Consider the following 18636-nt stretch of genomic DNA (forward strand, 5'->3'; position numbering starts at 1 on the left):
GTTTGTTCTGGAAGGTAAATTACAAATCTGAAAAGCTGCTTTCAAAATTTTAAAAGCAGTTTGAATAAAATAAATAAGTCTCCGGGATTCTAGCTCACACAGCATCTGATATTCTAGTTGGAACAAATTTAGTTGATATGTTTATAAGTCTGTGATAATTTATCACAAAAATGACATTTAAGTTGGTGCTTTAGCATGTTTTTAATTTTAATTTCACAACATTTTGCGAATAAAGTATTCTCTGGAAGTGTTTACGGTAAAAGCTAACAGGAAGGAGAACAGTCTTCAAGAGAGAAGACGCTTCTCTGCTGAAGGAGCAGGAATGACTCTTCCCCGTGTTGGTGAGCCTGGGCCCCGTGGCCCTGGACACTGGCCCTGCGGAGGGAGGGAGTCCGCACGCCTGCGCTGTCTCCCCCTGGACACTGCCCTGCGGAGGGAGGGAGTCCGCACGCCTGCGCTGTCTCCCCCTGGACACTGGCCCTGCGGAGGGAGGGAGTCCGCACGCCTGCGCTGTCTCCCCCTGGACACTGCCCTGCGGAGGGAGGGAGTCCGCACGCCTGCGCTGTCTCCCTGCCTGCCTGCAGGATCCACCCTGCCTGTCTCCTCGATCACCCTGTCAGGTACAGAAATGACTGCACTAGGTCCAGAGAGAACCAGGTGACGTGTTACCTGGTCAGAGAACAAGGAATCAGCCTACACGGCAGCAGACCTGGGTTCGATCTCTGGGTCGGGAAGATGCCCTGGAGGAGGAAGTGACAACCCACTCCAGTAGTCTTGCCTGGGGAATCCCTTGGACAGAGGAGCCAGGTAGGCATAGTCCATGGGCGTCCCAAAGGTTGGACACAACTGAGCGACTAACACACACAGCAGAGGCGATTGTACCTGAAACTGATACAACACTGTTAATCAATTATACTCCAATATAAAATAAATTAAAAAAAAAAAAAAGAAAGAGACCCTTCATGAGCAACCAAGTCAAGGACTGTGACGAACCCAGCTCAGTGTTCAAAGGTTAAGTGAGTGAATGCCACACAGACTGGTTCTGTACTTTGGAGTCAGACTCGGATTTGAACTGAGCTCTGTAAGGTCACTGCACTTCACTAAGCTTCGGCTTCCTCAGCTGTAACCCGGGGCTGCCGACCTTGGGGAGTTGTGGGAGGACTGACAGAGAGACGGTGGAAGTCCGTGGCCAGCGAGCAAGCACAGGAGCAGCATCTAGGCAACACTGTGGTCCATGAGACACCTCGCTCCAAGGGCTTCGCACACTCGGGAAGGCCACCTGTGCCTGCCAGCCCGCTGACACGCGACGTGATGCTGGGGTGTCTGCACGACCTCCCTCAACACCCCCCGAGGCAACCACTGAGCCCAGGGCTGGAGGCTACCCCGAGGCAAGTGGAGTGACATCAGAGCCAGTGCTGACCAGCTTAGGTTCCAACGGAATTTGTAATTTCTCCAGAACTGTGGAAGATCAGGTACTAAACATTCAAACCACACGCAGTGAGCTTCTTCACAGACCTCCTCTCTTAGAACGACGTCTCTTGAGAACTGTCAGGAGGCACTGCTTTGCTTTCACGTTTGTTGCAAGCTGATGACCAAAACGAAAACCGCAGGAAGGTCGAGTGGCCGTGTCTCGCCCTGAGCTGCGCGCTTCTGGGCTCTACTCGCGTGCCCTGTACCGCTGCCCTTCCTGCCCACAGCTATGAACAGCACAGGGCATGAGACTTCAGGACGGCAAGGAGGTGCGAGCAGCGGCTGCCCCCTCCATTTAGGAAGTGATGCAGCTGCTGACTGTGAGTGAATGCCTGTATTTACTGAGACACAGCACAGGCGCGTCACACGCACAGTCGTCTACAAGAGCAGGGATGAGAAGACCGCGTTCACACGACGCTGGGCAGCGTCGTGGCCTCTGGGGAAGCCACTTGCCTTCCGGCATCTGTTTTCCGTCTGTAAATGGGGGTTCTCTCTGAGTCTCTCCCGAATGAGGAGACCCTTTGGGTTCAACATGGTGAAGGGCACCGGCCGAAGTAAGAGAGCGCGCAGTGGACATCAGCTAGCGTTCGCATTAGAGTGCTCCTGATGAACTGCAGTGTTGGCGGGCGTCGTATCATTTCAGGACAGGGGACCTCTCTGTGGTCGGCTGGCGTCTGAGCGCCCGTGTTTGCTGGGACAGACCCTGCCTCGTGAGTCTTTGTGGGACGCTGGGCTGCCTGCCCACCACGGAGTCTAGAAATGCCAGAGTCTCACTCTCCCAGCTCACTCAGCTGCTAGGGCTCAAGTAACCCATCCGGAGACCCACACACCCAGGGACTGGAACTGACGCCAGTGACCCAGAGAAGCAGGGATGGGGTGATGCCCTCAGTGGGGGAGAGCTGGCGGTACCTGGGTGCTGGCTGCAGACCCACGGCTCCTGCTGCGGCAACAGGGAAGGGATGCCTCCCCAGGCCGGTCTTGGAGGGAGCTGACTCTGGCTTCAGCCCACCCCCACCAGCCTCATTATTACTGATATACTTTCAGAACTACCCAATATCTTTCCCAAAGACACTCCATTTTTATATAAATCAGAAGGCACTGGTTTCCCTCACCTGTAACCAAGAACCCTTTCCGTGACTGCTGGTGACATCTGCTTTGAGGACATAAAGAGATGTTGGGTGCCCTTTGCTTATTTGTCTTATTTTGCTGAAACCATCTCATTACACTCAGTCAAGATAATACACAAACCACTTGGCATTAAGCCTTCCGTTTAGGGGTGAATTTCATGCTCACAATAACAATGAAAGTATGAAAAAGTATCCAGAATCTGCCTGTTAATTATACACACAGCAGTTTTCACAAGAGGAACATTTTACTGACTGATGGGCGTGACTTGGTGAAAGGCTGACGGTTCAGCTCCCCTCCTGTGAGGACAGGGTGTTTCCGACGCCTCGCGTCTGCCCCTGGGCAGGCTGAGTGCCGCCCGTCTCAGGGATGAGTCGGGATGTCAGTCGCATCCATTCTGGTGAGCTCTCTCCGGTAACTAGGTGGGGACCAGACCCAGGGAGGGCTCTAACCTACAGCCCAGTGTTTGCTCACCTCCCTGAATTCTCCAGATTGCCTGCTGCTTACTCTCGTGCAAGAGAGGTGGAGGGTGGGGGCTGCAGGTGGGTAAGGCTGAGATGGAGGGGGTTGGAGGGAGGGAGAGAGGTCCTCCCAGCCTTGGAGGCAGCTCCACCTAGGGCAGGTCGCAGAGTCAAGGCCTCCCTGGCCCCTGAGACCCTGCAGCCCAGCCTGTCATCCACCTCCCATGCCAGCTCTGTGAGGGCTGGCCCTCTGCTCAGATTTCTGCTTAAAATCTCCTGTGAAGTGGCTCCAGGGATAATCAAGTCTATGGGCCAGAGAAGCCAAACCCCACTCTCAACAGCTAACCTAACTCGCACGAACCAGGATTAGAGTTTGAACTGTACAAGGTATCATGTGCCTTTTCTGTTAACCTGCCCGGCTTTGCAAGAACCCACACATCTGCTCAGGCCCTGAAACAAGCCCAAGTTGGTCACCAAGATGGGTCTGTTTACCCTAAACTCTCCTTTTTGTGGATGATGGAGCTTTTGAAATTGTTGGCATCCCCAAGTTGCAGATGTCCAAAGTATGCATCTTGCGTGCAGAGCTTTGGCCACTGACTGAATTACATTTAATCCTAATTTCATTCTCTCCCAGCTATATTGGCATTTTGGCAGTAATGAAATAGTCTATTCTGGAAAAAAAGGGAAAAGCTCCAATTAAATAGTGAGATTTATATTATAAAATGATCAAGAAGTATTTTTCATGTTCAATCATTAAAACACTTAAAAAAAAAAAAAGAACACCAAAACCCAAAAAACAGGCCCAGAAAAGTTGGAAAACAGCTCTTATGTCCTGAAAACAGGAAAATTGTAAGCCCTAAACACGCACATTATGGAGAGGGGTTTCCCAAAGTTTCAGGCTTCAGGCTGCATTGTTCTCTCACTTTTCTTTTTGCCAACTCAAATGCTGTTTAGAGCTGATACTGGAGAGCGAACAGCTGCAGGTTCTGGCTGCATATTTTCCTAGAAACACCACTTGGGGAAAGAATTTCCCCCCGTTTCCCTCTCCCAGGAGACTTCACAGGGGCTCCAGCTTATTCTACTCCAAAATCAGGGCCCCAGAGTTGACGAGGACAGTGCAGCACCTGAGAAGCAAAACCAGGGTGGCTGGTGAGAGCAGGGGCCACTTCTGTTTTTTTTGGTTGCACTGACTGGGTCTTGGCTGCTGTGCAAGGGCTTTCTCTGCTTGCCAAGAGCAGGGGCCAGTCTCTGCTGCAGGGGGCAGGCTTCTCATCGTGGTGGCTTCTCCCGCTGCAGAGCATGGGCTCTGGGGCATGTGGGGTTCAGCAGGCGGGGTGCACGGGCTTAGCTGCGCTGCAGCACGTGGGATCTTCCTGGACCAGGGACTGAACCCGTGTCCCCGGCACTGGCAGGCGGATTCTTATCCACTGAGCCACCAGGGAAGTCCCATAGGAGCCACTTCTGATGTGCCCAGAAGGCAAGGAGGCTCTCCTAAACGTGGCAGGAAAACCCTCATGTCCAGTGCAGAAACAGGAGATGTTCTGATGCCTGAAAGGGGCTCTCATGCAAAGGAGACCTTGGTCTCCATGACACCCAACTTTGAGCTGGTTTGACTTTTTTAGAGCTACTTTGGCAGCAGGTGGAAGTCACAGATTCTGGATTCATTAGGTCCAGATCACTTAGCTCCCCATGAAGAAAATGGATGAGACTCATCTCAAGCTCTTTCTAGACTATATGAGAATTCCTTAATTTGCATTTTTTTTTTTTTTTTTACAAGCTCCAATACTTTGGCCACCTGATGCGAAGAGCTGACTCACTGGAAAAGACCCTGATGCTGGGAAAGATTGAGGGCAAGAGGAGAAGGGGATGACAGAGGACGAGATGGTTGGATGGCATCACTGACTCAATGGACATGAGTTTGGGTAAACTCCGGGAGTTGGTGATGGACAGGGAGGCCTGGCGTGCTGAGTCCATGGGGTCGCAAGGACATGACTGAGCAACTGAACAACAACAAAGTACATAGTCTTTCACACATGTTGAATTGAATAAAACAGAAAACACTGCAAACCGATAGGATTGATAATATTATGTTTTTAGTCACCTACTAAACAGCTATTCTTGGAGAAGGGAATGGCAACCCACTCCAGTATTCTTGCCTGGAGAATCCCCATGGACAGAGGAGCCTGGTGGGCTACAGTCCATGGGGCAGCAAAGAGTTGGACACGACTGAGTGACTAACACGGCGCTAAGCAGCTATTCTATAGCAGCTGTGGAAAAGAAGCTCTAGGCATGTTTTGAACCAGGGCAGCCAGGTAAGCATAGACTGTTTCAAAAATCACCCTGAAGGACAACACTTTCCTTTAGATGAAGGTTCAAGCATGTTCACGAGACACTCAGTCATGCTCTGTGTATTCAGAATCTGCAGGCGTGCTTACTGGTGTCGCTTAACTATCAGTGGCCATACGTTTGATAATTTAACTCCATTTGGGACTTACCTACATTTCAGATTTTGCTGTGCACATGCTCAGTCATGTCTGATTCTTTGCGACCCACGGACTGTAGCCCGTCAGGCTCCTCTCTCCATGGATTTCCCAGCAAGAATACTGGAGTAGATTGCCATTTTCTCCTCCAGGGGATCCTCCTGATCCAGGGATCGAACCTGCGTCTCCAGGGTCTTCTGCACCGGGGGGCGGCTCTTTTGCTCTGAGCTACCCAGCTTCATTCAAATACAATAGGCTCCAGAGAAAATGAGGTGATAGGAGAGAGGCCCGATGAAAAAACCCCAGCAGGACCTTCAGGCTGAAGAACAGAAGCCTGGGCTTCCCTGCTGATCCAAGGATTAGGAATCTGCCTTGCAATGCAGGGGACACTGGTTCGATCCCTGGTCTGGGAAGATTCCACCTGCTGTGGGGCAACTAAGCCCATGAGCCACAGCTACTGAGCCCAAGCTCTAGAGCCTGTGCTGCACAAGAGAAGCCTGCACAACGAGAAATCTGCTCATTGCAATTTTAACTGCAAAAGCCTACGCAGCAATGAAGACCGGACAGAGCCAACCCCCTCCCCGACAAAACCCCAAAAAGCTGAAGAGCAGAAGCTTGCAAATATGGCAGCTACGGCACAGACAGTGCAGACAGTCTGAGGAAAAGGCGTCCGACTACTGAGAAAAGGCCAAGGACTACAACAGCCTGCCAGCCCCTGGGCCACCTTCAGAAGGTAGGAGGGCAGATGAATGGGAGAATCTCGCAACTGGTCCAGGGTGGGATCCGCTGGCAAGACCCCCGGCTCGTCGGGGAAGGAGGCTCGTCACAGCATGTGACTGAGACAGAGAATCTGCAGGAGGGGAGCCCCGCGTGACGCCACCCAGCCTGCATCTTCATCGCCACTGTCTTTGAGCAGGCTGGGGTGGATGCCCAGACGTCATCTGGAAACACACTAGAGGCGACCTAAGGAGGCGTGGCCTCGGGCCTTGATGACCTTATTCCTCACGGTTAGTGGGAATAATGAACCATCGTCCCTTCATCAAGGAGCCTCACTGCACCTCCACTGGTGGGGACAGATGAGGGGTCTCCGTGAGGGTGGCGTCCGGCATTCTCCCTGCAAACATGAGGGAGAAGGCCTGAAGGAAGTGGCACTGGAATCGGGCCTCCAGGAAGGACGAGCCTTACACAGGGCAATTAAAGAGGCCTGGGATTTCTAAGAGAGAGTTTTACTGCAGCAAAGTAAAGCTTTGCATGGTTATCACCACCTTAGTGGGCTTCCCTGGTGGCTCAGACAGTAAATAATCTGCCTGCAATGCAGGAGACCCAGGTTCGATCCCTGGGTCAGAAGATCCCCTGGAGAAGGGGATGGCTACCCACTCCAGAATTCTTGACTGGGAAATCCCATGGACAGAGGAGCCTGGCGAGCTACAGTCCACAGGGTTCCAAAGAGTCAGACATGACTGAGTGACTAACACATACCACCTAAAAATATCTGAGCTATCTGGACTTCTCCAGGCTTAAATAGTAAGCACAACCGCCAAACAGTCACAGTGTTTGGTGGGGGCTGCAAGACAGCAACATTTTAAAAGCTATTATTTAATTATTTGGGAGGCTTCCCTGGTGGCTCAGATGATAAAGAATTTGTCTGCAGTGCAGGAGACCAGGGTTTGCTCTCTGGGCTGGGAAGGTCCTTTGGAGAAGGGAATGGCAACCCACTCCAGTATTCTTGCCTGGGAAATTCCACGGACAGAGGAGCGTGGTGGGTTAAAATTCATGGGGTTGCAAAAGAGCCAAACATGGCTTAATGACTAAATAGCACCAGGGCAGCTGTAACTAATAACCACAAACTGAGTGGCTTAAACAACCAGAATCTATTCTCTCACGGGTCTGGAGGCTGGAAGTCCAAGCTCAGAGTGTCTGCAGGACCAGTTCCTTCTGACGGCTGGGAGGGAGAATGTGAGCAAGCCTCTCTCCAGCCTCTGGGGGTTGTCGGCAACCTTTGGGGGTCCTTGGTGGCAGAAGCCTCACCCAGACCTCTGCCTTCATCTTCACAGGGTGTTCTCCTGTGGATGAGTCTGCTTCCACACTTCGCCTTATCATAAAGTCACCGGTCATTTAGATCAGTCCTCACCCTGCTCTGGTGTGACCCATTTTATCTAATTACATTTCTGATGATTCGATTTTTAAATAGCGCCAGACCCAGACGGACTGGGAGTTGGCACGTCAATGGATGAATGCTTAGGGGATACAATTCAATCATAAAAAAGACCCTCAAAGCAATGACAGATTTATAAAAACTTACCATGCCGACTGGTATTCAATGCCTGGGTCAGGAAGATCCGCTGAAGCAGGGATCGGCTGCCCACTCCAGCCTTCTTGGGCCTCCCTGGTGGCTCATCTGGTAAAGAACCCACATGCAGCGTGGGAGACCTGGGTCGGATCCCCAGGTTGGGAAGATCCCCTGGAAAAGGGAAAGGCTACCCGCTAGTATTCTGGCCTGGAGAATCCCATGGACTGTATAGTCCACGGAGTCATAAAGAGCCAGACACGGCTGAGCGACGTTCACTTTCACTTTTCACCTTCACCGTGCCGACTAAACCATATCTTGCAGATCTTTACTTCAATCACTTGTAACATCTCAGTGACACTCTGGACTACCTGTTTACTGACCAGACTCGGATTTCTTTATTCACTATCACTATCAGTCTCATCCAGAGCAGAAATCCACAGAACAGGCACTACTGGACCATCAAGGGTCAAGAAGAATGGAGGCTACTCAGCTATTTACTTTCATCTAGAAAAACCTAGGCTTAAGATTTATGCCATGTACAAAGCAGTGATCTACCTCATAAGACTCTAACAAACTTGCTAATAGCAAGATTAGGTCTCTAAGCTTGTCCTCTAAGGAGCTGCACAGCAGAGACCTCTCCCCTTCCTGCTGTGAGACTCACATGGCTTCACTCACTCGGGAAGCAACCTGATCATCCGACGACGAGAGAAACGGATTCTGGCTCTCTACGTGCGAACCAAATGCTTGAAAGCATTTTTCACTGCGTGTGTGTGTCTACACTGAAGGTGTCTAACATCTGCTGTGGTATCCTTTTGCACTAAAATTATAATGAAAGTGTTCTGGGCAGTGTATTAGTGGCTACTGCTTTAAGTTCTAAATTGCGTGTCACTTCTCTTAATGACTCTAATTAGAGAACACGGAGAGTTTCGCCTGCTCCCTGTTAGCAGGCCAGCAGAGGGAGCAGGTGAGTATTACAAGCAGCATGTTCCTCTGGGTATCATCCACAGCAGATTCTTGTTTTGCTTTAATTTCTAGTGTAGACAAGCAAGACTTTTCGACCTATAAACTAACAATGTCCCTGAAACACACATCAAGATTTTGGAGATAGGTCAGTCAATAATATACTTTTTCCTGTAAATATTCTACTAGGATCGTTTTAAGGCTTTCAAAAACTATTGTTGAGATTTTTTTTTTTTTTTTTTCTCTTGAGGGAAACAGATGCCAGGAACTAGGTATCTTAATACTGCTATAAATGTCCTCTCTTCACAGGCTTTGTACAACTTACTTCCTTTAATTTTTTCTTTTGTATTAGTCTTTCTTTGAATTTAGGCCCTTTCCTTAAAATGGAACACTTTGGGAAGTACAGTTCATGATTAATGGAGTACAAAAGACATTGCTTGAGATGGGATTAAGAGCAAAGTAGGACATATACACAGGAGATTATCAGGAAGGACAGAAATCCCTGGCAGACCCCGCACTTAGATTCCTGAAGGAACAGGAATGGCATGGGGTATTTTTATACACTTGGATGCAAACATCATTTCCTTTTATGCATAACTATTTATTATACTTATAATTCTTCAAAAACTATATATAATTCTTCAAAAATGACTTTTAGTACATGTAACTCCACAATCAAGCCTAATTTCCCACAGGAAGATTTTTTAATATCAAGTCAGTTAGACAGACAGGAATACCAAAAGGGGGTCACGTGCTTTTATTATTATTATTTTTTTACTTCTTTGACATAAGCAATTTTATTTATGCTAACCTATAACCAAGAAAGATAATATATCTTCATGGAAATAACACACATGACATTTTTATCTCTCTTATTTTAAAAGGTTTCTCAATAATTAAGATAAAAAATTTATGAATTTAGATTAAACAGAGATTTATCTCGATGGCATTAGGCCACTCTCAAGAGAAAACTCATTCTGAGAGGAATTTGGACAGTTCTTCAGTAGGATGGTTATGGCAGAGAGACTAGACACATTTTTCACAGGCAATAGGATCTGACTTCTCAATAGCTTTGTTGAAATTAGGAACATTTAGTATAAAATTACAACTCATAAGCCCACTTCAAAATCTTTTCTGTTTTGAAGCCCACTTCAAAACACTCTAACAACAGTGTTAGTCAAAGGAAAGATTTTATTGACTTTTCATTGGTCATAAGCAAAACAGTAATCATTGACATCAATCCACTGAAAGAGAATGTTTAGCCTTTTTTTTCTACATACGGGCAGAAAACAGGACACAGAATTACTGGCAGAAATATTATCAGGCTAATGCACTCATCTATTGTTTTAGAATTTCATCCACTGCCTTTTTAAAGTTATGACTTGTATCTTGACCTTTTAGGCACTTTTTTTGATGGAAAGATAAAACAAAAATATTGGAGGATGAAAATATTTAAAAATCAAACAGCATTTGAGATAACTGCATGTAACAGAAGAATTACATAAACTAACATATTCCTAAAAATTCAGGGAATTCATCATGAAATCTTAGAAAAATAGTTACTTGGATATTTCCCAAGTTTCTCGTAAATAAAAAGCTTTTTCTTTTCAGTTCTTCAGGTTCCATATTATACACAATGTGGCTTTACAAAGCAAACTGTCTTGAGCTGGTGCTCTGCCGGTTCATGGCAGTACAAAACTGTCAAAGATTCAGGAATCTTCTAAGTTTCCTTAAAAAAAAACACCAAAACAAAAAAAAAACTTCTCTAAAAGTCTTTCAGACATAATGGCACAGTAAACACTCAGATAAGTTAGAATGAGTGAGGATTCAGTACCTCTTTAACTGAACTGACTCAAGTAAGAATGACAACCAATAACCTAAATAAGAATGAAAAATATTTTTCTCAGTGTTAACTCTGACCCTTCCATCAGTGCTAACCTTCTGACACACAGATGCCTACAGCTCCCTGTCAAACAGAAGTCACACAGCTGCAAGCAGGAAGATCATCGTCTCAGATAAGGCGATGCTATCGAGGCCTCTGCCCTTTAACGCCCGGCACTTAAGTCTATCTGCTCTGAGAATGAAAACATGAGGGGCATGCGGGGAAGATGGCTATTTCCCAGGACAGGAAACTGCCTGAAAACACATCTGGCAAAGGCGTTCTCTCCTCCTCCGGCAGGCAGACACTTATTTTAACAAATTATACATTTCCTCATCTTCTGCAAAGGTGAATTTAATGGAGCCAGTACCTGATTCTAAGTAAATGCCACTTAGCTCTCCCCTATATGGAACGGGCCAGCTCTTTTATGGCAAATGCTATGTATGTTTAATTGCAGCTAGGACAGAAAATTGTGCTAAACTGGGCAGTATACTTCGTTTCAGAAACTGTACGCATTCTCAAAGGAACATCACCCTCTTTCAGCCAGCGAAAGGGCACGAAATTAAAAAGGCAAAGAAAGGAGAAAAAAAAAAAATGTTGACACCAGAAAACTGGAAAGATGGCAAGGACGGACATAGACAGCGTAACTGATGTAGGCAGACCAGAGGCTGGACCTCCACAGAGTCCCTCCTCGGTGAGAACGACCAGGCTGAGTCTGCACCGCTCTATGCGCCTATGGGCAGACAGACCCCGCATCCAGGTGGGCACATGGTGGCCCCGTCCATGACAGGCTGCCCCCACTTGGGTGACCGAAGGCCAAAGAAGGTGGACCCATCAGTGGAACGGGTTACGTCTCTGGGGTGTGCTGTCTGTGCAGCGCAGAGGTGACAGCCATGTGACATGATGGAGATTCCCCACAGTTCTCCAAGGGTGGCTGAGCTTTCCATGTTAAAATCGGGATTAAAAAGAAGTCATGGCTTAGGACTTCCTGGCGGCCCAGTGGTTAAGACTCTGCACTTCCAACTCGGGGGGCGTGGGTGCTTTCCCCGGGAGGGAGCAAAGGTCCTGCTTGCTATGCTAAGACTCCACACGCCATAGCAGCCAAAACGGAACAGATACTAAAGAAGCAAGAGACAAAAGCACTGCTTTAACTTCCACTTAAATCCACGAGTGTGAAAGAAAGGCCCTGAGATGCGGGGGGCTGGCGGAGGCCTGTGGCCTCGCCCCACCGAGCCTCGGTTTCCAGGTCCGTCACGGGGCAAGGTCGGCCTCCCACAGCGCCACGCGTGTGTACTGGCATCTACAGGCCTTCTCTTTCCTCTGTCTCTCTAACTTTGAGAGGCTTTCTCCTTGCTACCGTCCTCAGACCCTGCAGCTGGGGACTGACCCCTGCAGCCTGCCGTCTCGGCATCTAACACTGGCTCAACTTGGCCAGCTCCTCCAGGGAGGGGCTGCCCACGGCTTCTGCAAGACGGCTCCGGACCCCACACGAGCCCCTTCAGGTCCGTTCCACGGATGAGACACAGAACGGAGACAGCTCTTCTGTGACTCACCACGAGGGGGCCTGCTTCCAGAAGCCGAAATACTCACTTTCTGTTCCCTTCCCCCTCTTCTTGCCCTTTCTTTCCTTTTTCCTTGTGGCTTCTTCAGCTCTCATTCATTGTTGCATACAATTTGGGGAAAAAAAAAGTAGTAAGAGTAACTTTTTCTCTTGTAACAATCTGATGTCCAGTGAGCTTCTTAATGGCTTCCCCTGTACACTGCACACTAAACTGTAAACATGTTGGCCGATTTAACTGACTTTAAAAAGGTCAGGACAGAAGGAGGTGGGAGAGGGAGGTGGGTGAAAGGCCCCATGCCCTGGGGTCCTGAGGAGCCCGCTGTCTGTGAACGGCTGAGAGCCAAGAGTGTCCTCAGCGTCACCTAGCAGGGGTATTTCAGCACCCGGAGGTCCTCTCACACCAGCACAGCACTTTTGAAAAACTAAGCCCATGCCGGCCCAGCCACCGAGGCCTGCAGACATCAGTGCCACGGTGATGGCCACTTCGCTGCATGGTGGAGACCAGCGGGTGCAAGACCGACTCTGGGGATCTGCCCAGATGTGATGGAAAGAGACTGGCACAAAACGCCAGGTGACGTGGGACATCAATGCGCCCCCAAGTACGTCTGCGTGGTTTCTTATTACTCCCCATTAGCCACGGGCTTTCGGAGTGGACACTTGCCACATACGCTTGCCGCTCAGACAGCAATGACCACCCCCCAACCCCCCCGCAACAGCTGACCCACTTCTGTCCCTCCTTAGTCCAACAGTATAACTAACCCGTTAGATATGAGTATTAAGCAGGCTCCCTGGAAAGAGCAGAAGTCACGCAGGTTTCCCTGAAACCCTGTCTGGTGATCCATGCCTTGGGGGCTGCCCCGCACTGCACTGAGTTCAAGCTGGCACTGTTTCTTGGCTTCTGGCCTCCAGAACCAGCAATCCGGCACCTCATGGGTGGTCCTGGGAAGGTTGGGGTCAATCAGATCCCAGATCCGAGAGAAGCAAGTCCCACATCGACTCTGGACCTACGTTTCTGGAGCCATGACCAGGCTTTTCCCACTGGTCCTGCACGTCTGCTCTGCAGGGCGGCCTGGAGCGCAGGCGCCCTCGTCAGAGCTCCGCTGTGCTCCTCTCTACCAGGGAAGACGGCCACGTGGTCCTGCTGGTGCCATCACACGAGGGTTCACTCCCTGATGGCAAAGTGGAAAAGGGGAACTTGATACAGCGCTACAGAGAATGAATGGGAGCCTCCGGAATTTCAGCTGATGACATACAGCACAGGGGAGAAAACAAACATTATTAAGAAAATAAATAGCACCACACACAGCTGTTCGGCAGAACTGTTAGGACAAAAAAAAGAAAAAGAAAAAAAATTGGCTGGGCAGGAAGGCAGCTTTTGGGAAGGCTGTAATAATATTTCTCGTTTTATAGCCCCATCTGCCTTTAGTGAGCCTGTCAGCAAGTCATTGACGGAAACTCAAGATTCTCTTTGAAACTGAACAGCTCTGAGACGCGGTCAAGGCTGCATCCAGCCTCCATCCCCAGGCTGGGGTGCAAATAGCGACTGCTGCCTGCTGCCCGGCGCTCAGGAAACAAGTGCGTGCTGGGGGTGAGTCTGCACCCAGGGCAGAGTCTTCCCGTCTGACGGCCCCAGGGAGCCCCCGCTCGGCCCTGCTGGTCCCTCTGGGGTCTCCAGCTGGCTGTGGTGGACGCGCCCGTCTTCCCCCGCTTCCTCGTGGTGCAACATTCAGCCCGCCATCCAGCCCTGAAGGCGCTGCTCTGCTTTCACACTGACGCAGTTCTCCCAGGGCCTCTTCCCTCTTGGAGTTTAGATCCAGCTTCCAAGCGGCACTTTCCTTTTTGGTCGAATGTGCCCGTCCCTTCAATGAGCCCTTTCCCCCGGCCTGTCTCACAGTTCTCGTCCTTGGGAGAACGGGCGCTGCTCTGAGGCGTGGAAGGCTCCTGGAGGTTCCCTCTTACACTGCCTGCGCCCGGAGAGGCCTGGAGACCGTGTCACAGCCCCCCCGCAACCCCCTCCAGCCCGCAGGCCAGGGCCTGCGGTCCCCGCGGAACGGCCAGTGAGCTAAGAATGGTTCCTACATTTTTAAAAGACTGAAAAAAATCCAGAGAATATTTCATGACGTGGAAATTATGATAAGTTCAAATTTCAGTGTCAACGAATACGGCTTCGTTGGCACACAGCCACCTCCCATCCTCGAGGGTTTTCTCTTGATGGCTTCTACACTACAACGGCAGAGTCGAGCAGCTGTGACAGAGCCCGTGTGGCCCAGGAACCTGAAATACTTACTCCTGGACACTTTACAGGGCACGCCTGCCAACCCCCACTCCCCTCCAAGCCTCAGGGAAGAATTTCCACGTACCTACAGGCTGCTCACTGCACGCCCGGGCCGGAGGGCCTGGACAAAGGAGCACCCCCTCCCACCAGCGGCAGAACCGGTGCCCTGGAGGCAACACGCGCTCCTCCTGGGTGTTTTCTCCCAGGGACGGGGTCTCCCCGCCTCACTCTCTCTGCTTCTCTATGTCCGACACGCCATCATGCTCCCCAGCACCCAGCAGACAAGGACTACCTGTGGTGCCCGCTCTTCCTGTGGCTTCTTTTTAAACCACCCTGTTTGCCTGAGAAGCAGACAGATGATCTTGGAAACCACACGTGCGACATTACTACCTTATAATATATGCTTGCAAATGGGGAAGCAATTTGGATGAAAAAAGCGCCCCCTGTGTTTCTGCTTCATGGTCAGCCAGAGAGTAACACAGCGACAATATCTGACAGTGGAAAATTTAATGGGAAGTGCTGGAGAAGGAAAGTAATATTTCTTGAGTTACATGCATTACTTTGTATCATTTTAACTCTAAAAGTGCTGCTGAGAAAGAACCCTCCTATTTTGCAGGTAGGGAAACTGAGGCTTAGAGGAGTTAAGCATTTGCTGCAGATCTCTGAGAATCAGGGTTCTAACACGAATCCCGTCTTCAAATCCTACACGTGTCCCTCTGCAGTTAGTAGCCTGAATAGGTGTATCTTTAACTTGTTCCCTTAGTGGAGGCCTTGCACCAAAATTAAGTTCTAGCTTCCTGAGCCATCAAGCCCTTTGAGAATCTGGGGGCATCTACAAACCCCTTCTTAGAAAAATGACATGACCTATTTTATACAAACATTCAATAACAGGACTCTGTGGGTGGATTAAGTGACAATGCCGTGCTGAGGGCAAGTAACAGCTTGAGATATCATAATAAAAATATCTGTCATTGCACAGGAGAGATGTCTTTGAAGGTCTAATCAGGTCTCTTGAAACAATTCACTTGCATGATTACATGGACACTGGCTTTACAGGGGGACGAGGTCCACTGGGTCAGTGCTGAACTGGCCACTGCTGCCTGGGAGGAATCTCGTGCCCTTGGGCATGGACAGACCCTCTCAGAGGCTCCACGTAGCGGTGCCTCCCCCCGTCCCCGACCCCCACCATGCACACTGGCTGGTGAGCCAGCATACTGTCAGCCCCAAAACGTCAAGTTTCAGCTATTGCAGGAAGTACCCTGGAGGATTTATGGATCCACAGAATTGAAACAGAAAAACCTTGAGAGTTAACGCAGCCCTTGAATCTGGCAGACAAGGACTTTGGGGTTAATGAAAAAGAAGTGATTTGCCGGAGTCCAGCACTGAGTGGGACTGATTCAACTGATCCTGGATAATATGTTACAAAATGATTGGATTTGAGCAAATTCTGACCTAATAAAGGAGAAGTTCATATATGCCACTCTCAACTCCCTCTTAAATTCTGATTTTTCTATGGATTCTAATTTAGTGGACAATTAATCAGGCTAGTTATATATTAAGTTTACGTTAAGTACTGGAGTGGGTATTTTGCTTAAAAAATGAAACGTCAGTGCTCAGAAACTGACTTTCCTAACACAAATTGAATAAAGCGTGATGTTCCTATCCAGCTGTTTTAAGATGAAAGTTTTGCATACTTGGCTAAATGGTTCAAAAATCAAGTAATACCAACGAAACTATTTTCCCTATGAAAAGGCACAGAGTTTACAAGACCGAGACTTCTTCCTCTTTGTTTGTAATAACAAAAATAAACCGAAGTCCTGACATATTTGCAGTATTTTTATTCCTAAAGGAAAAAACAGGAACTTTCATTGTACTTTAAAGCTATTGCCCCAGATATTTACCAGCTTCGCGCTGTGAAATCAGTTTCAGACACAGGAGACCTACAGGCTCTCTCTAGGAAACAGTCAATTAGGGTGGTGCCTCTGAAATACCCAGGGGTCCTGTAACTGATCGGTTTTTCCCAGAGGGCTTCTGCAGCATATAGTCCCGGTTGGACAGTACACATCAAGCCCGGATTTTTCCTGTGGCCTGGCTGGTGACCCCCCTACAGGAAGATAACGGGCAAGCCGGGAGGGCGGAGCCGCCGGCTGCACATGTCTGCCTGCTCTTATCAACTTATCATATAAGGAAAGGAAAGTGATTGATTCGGACCCTGACACTGGAGAATTTGGGGAAGAGAGACAAAGCAGCGCTGACGTGGGTCTGGAAGGCGAATGCAGCCCTCACGGGGAGCAGGGCTCTTCTCCCCACTGTGATCTGACAGTCTGCTGCGAGGCCAGAGAGGAGACAGCAGCAGAGACCAAGGCTGGGAAAGGAGGGAACAGGAGGCTTCCCTTGATGGACCTTGAGCCTCTGCCCCCGAGCCCTGCGTCTGAGAGGGCAGCTTAGCGCCGGGACTCTCATGCGCCTGGAAGTTTGCTGAGCGGGTGGTTTATTACCGACAGACAGAAAGAATGTGGCAGCTTGTTTTCTTGACTCTGAGCTGTGATCTGGCCGTAGCCACAGCCCACAGCGGCTCTCGGAAGGGCATGGACATCGCCGCTGGGAAGAAACAGTATCAGGTTCAGCACGGAGCCTGTAGCTACACGTTCCTCCTGCCAGAGACGGACCACTGCCGCTCGCCCTCCAGCGCCTACGTGCCCAACGCCGTGCAGAGGGACGCGCCCCTTGACTACGACGACTCGGTGCAGAGGCTGCAGGTGCTGGAGAACATCATGGAGAACAACACGCAGTGGCTCATGAAGGTGAGGAGGCGCCGCTCCCGGGCACGGCATCGCCGGCTCAGGTTTCACTGCCAGCCCGGCGGGTGGACAGGAGGGGGTGGCCAGAGCAGGGGGGTGGTGGCTGACACCTCTGAGTGAACGGCCACTTGCTGTCTCCTGTGCTGCCCTGCAAAGGAGCCGGGCTGAACAGGGACACACTTTACTGGGAGACAGTGCTGGGATCAGTGGAGAGACGTCTCTAAGGTCAGGAATCTTTATGAACAGAGGAAGTGCCCTTCTCTGCACAACGTATGGGCTGTGTTGTTTGTGCCAGTGGTTTAAACTCCATGACACCCCTTTATAGGGACCTTATAAACCGGTCGCAGGCGCGGGAGGGAAGCTGTGAGCAACATAGTGCCGGAGCCAGGAAAAACGTGACAATCGCCTTAATTACGGATACATAACGGATGGAGTAAAGTGCTTTACCAATTTCCTGAATTTATTTACTAAAATAGATCGGGGCTCTGGGTAAACGGGAGGAAATTAAGTAAAGCAGACCATCCATTTCTCAGAACCTCGGGGGTTTTATGCCGAGCGCTTGTCATCTGTCGGTGGGGGTGAGTTTTGCCAGCGTGCCAGCAGAGTTAGTGGCGCAGCCCCTTCAGTTCCTCCAGAGGCTCTGAAGGTGACCCCACGCAGGGCGGGCGTGCAGGGCACCTGGCCGCGGTGACGCTGTGACAAGGTGGTCGTGTTCTTGGGGCTCCCACGAGCCCACTGCTTCAGGCTTTTCACAGAGAATTGGACTCAGGATACTGAAAGCTCAGTTTTGCTTTCACAAGCTATCATTTCCATACGTGAAGCTGTCTATACAAACCCCAAACCACCCTGAAGTTGTTCTTGTTGTGGGTTGTGTTTATTCTAAAGAGGGCTCAGACAGACTGCACACAGAGATCCCTCACTATCACAGTGATATCGCACCACGGTGCTTGCACAGCAGAGGACAATGGTTTCAAGCCAGATGGGAACTTTTAACAACAACCCGCTTTCCCCCATTCAACTCTCTGCCCGACTCTTTCATTTCGCTGTAAACCTTCTGTTAGGACACGTTATCTTAATCTCAGAATAGATCTTGGCTCCTAATCTGTGTTTCTCATTAGCTCTCCTACCTTCAGAGAGGAAATGACCACGTTATTGCTTTGGTCCTGAGCCGAGATGAATGAAAGCCCTCTCGGCACTGCACTCAGTGTAACAAGAGGGGTCGCTTCAAATCAAAGAACAGAAAACAACAGAAATGTATCAGAGAGACTTGCCCTGTAATATGAGACTCATTAGTCCTGTCTGTGAGCATGATCCCTTCTGGGCAAATTCTCTTT

General features: G+C 49.6%; 2 protein-coding genes across 4 annotated transcripts in view; one reads left to right on the forward strand and one right to left on the reverse strand.

Moving 5' to 3' along the window:
- MCPH1 (microcephalin 1) overlaps positions 1-18636 on the reverse strand; it is a 229369-nt gene that overhangs the window by 55891 nt on the left and 154842 nt on the right. The window lies entirely within an intron of this gene.
- ANGPT2 (angiopoietin 2) overlaps positions 16412-18636 on the forward strand; it is a 56443-nt gene continuing 54218 nt past the window's right edge. Inside the window, exon 1 of the mRNA XM_013975359.2 lies at positions 16412-17305. Coding sequence (XP_013830813.2) covers positions 17015-17305 — 291 coding nt within the window. The 5' untranslated portion in view covers positions 16412-17014. The remainder of the gene's footprint in view (positions 17306-18636) is intronic.

Source organism: Capra hircus, chromosome 27 (assembly GCF_001704415.2).
Source record: "Capra hircus breed San Clemente chromosome 27, ASM170441v1, whole genome shotgun sequence".
Classification (NCBI taxonomy): domain Eukaryota; kingdom Metazoa; phylum Chordata; class Mammalia; order Artiodactyla; family Bovidae; genus Capra; species Capra hircus.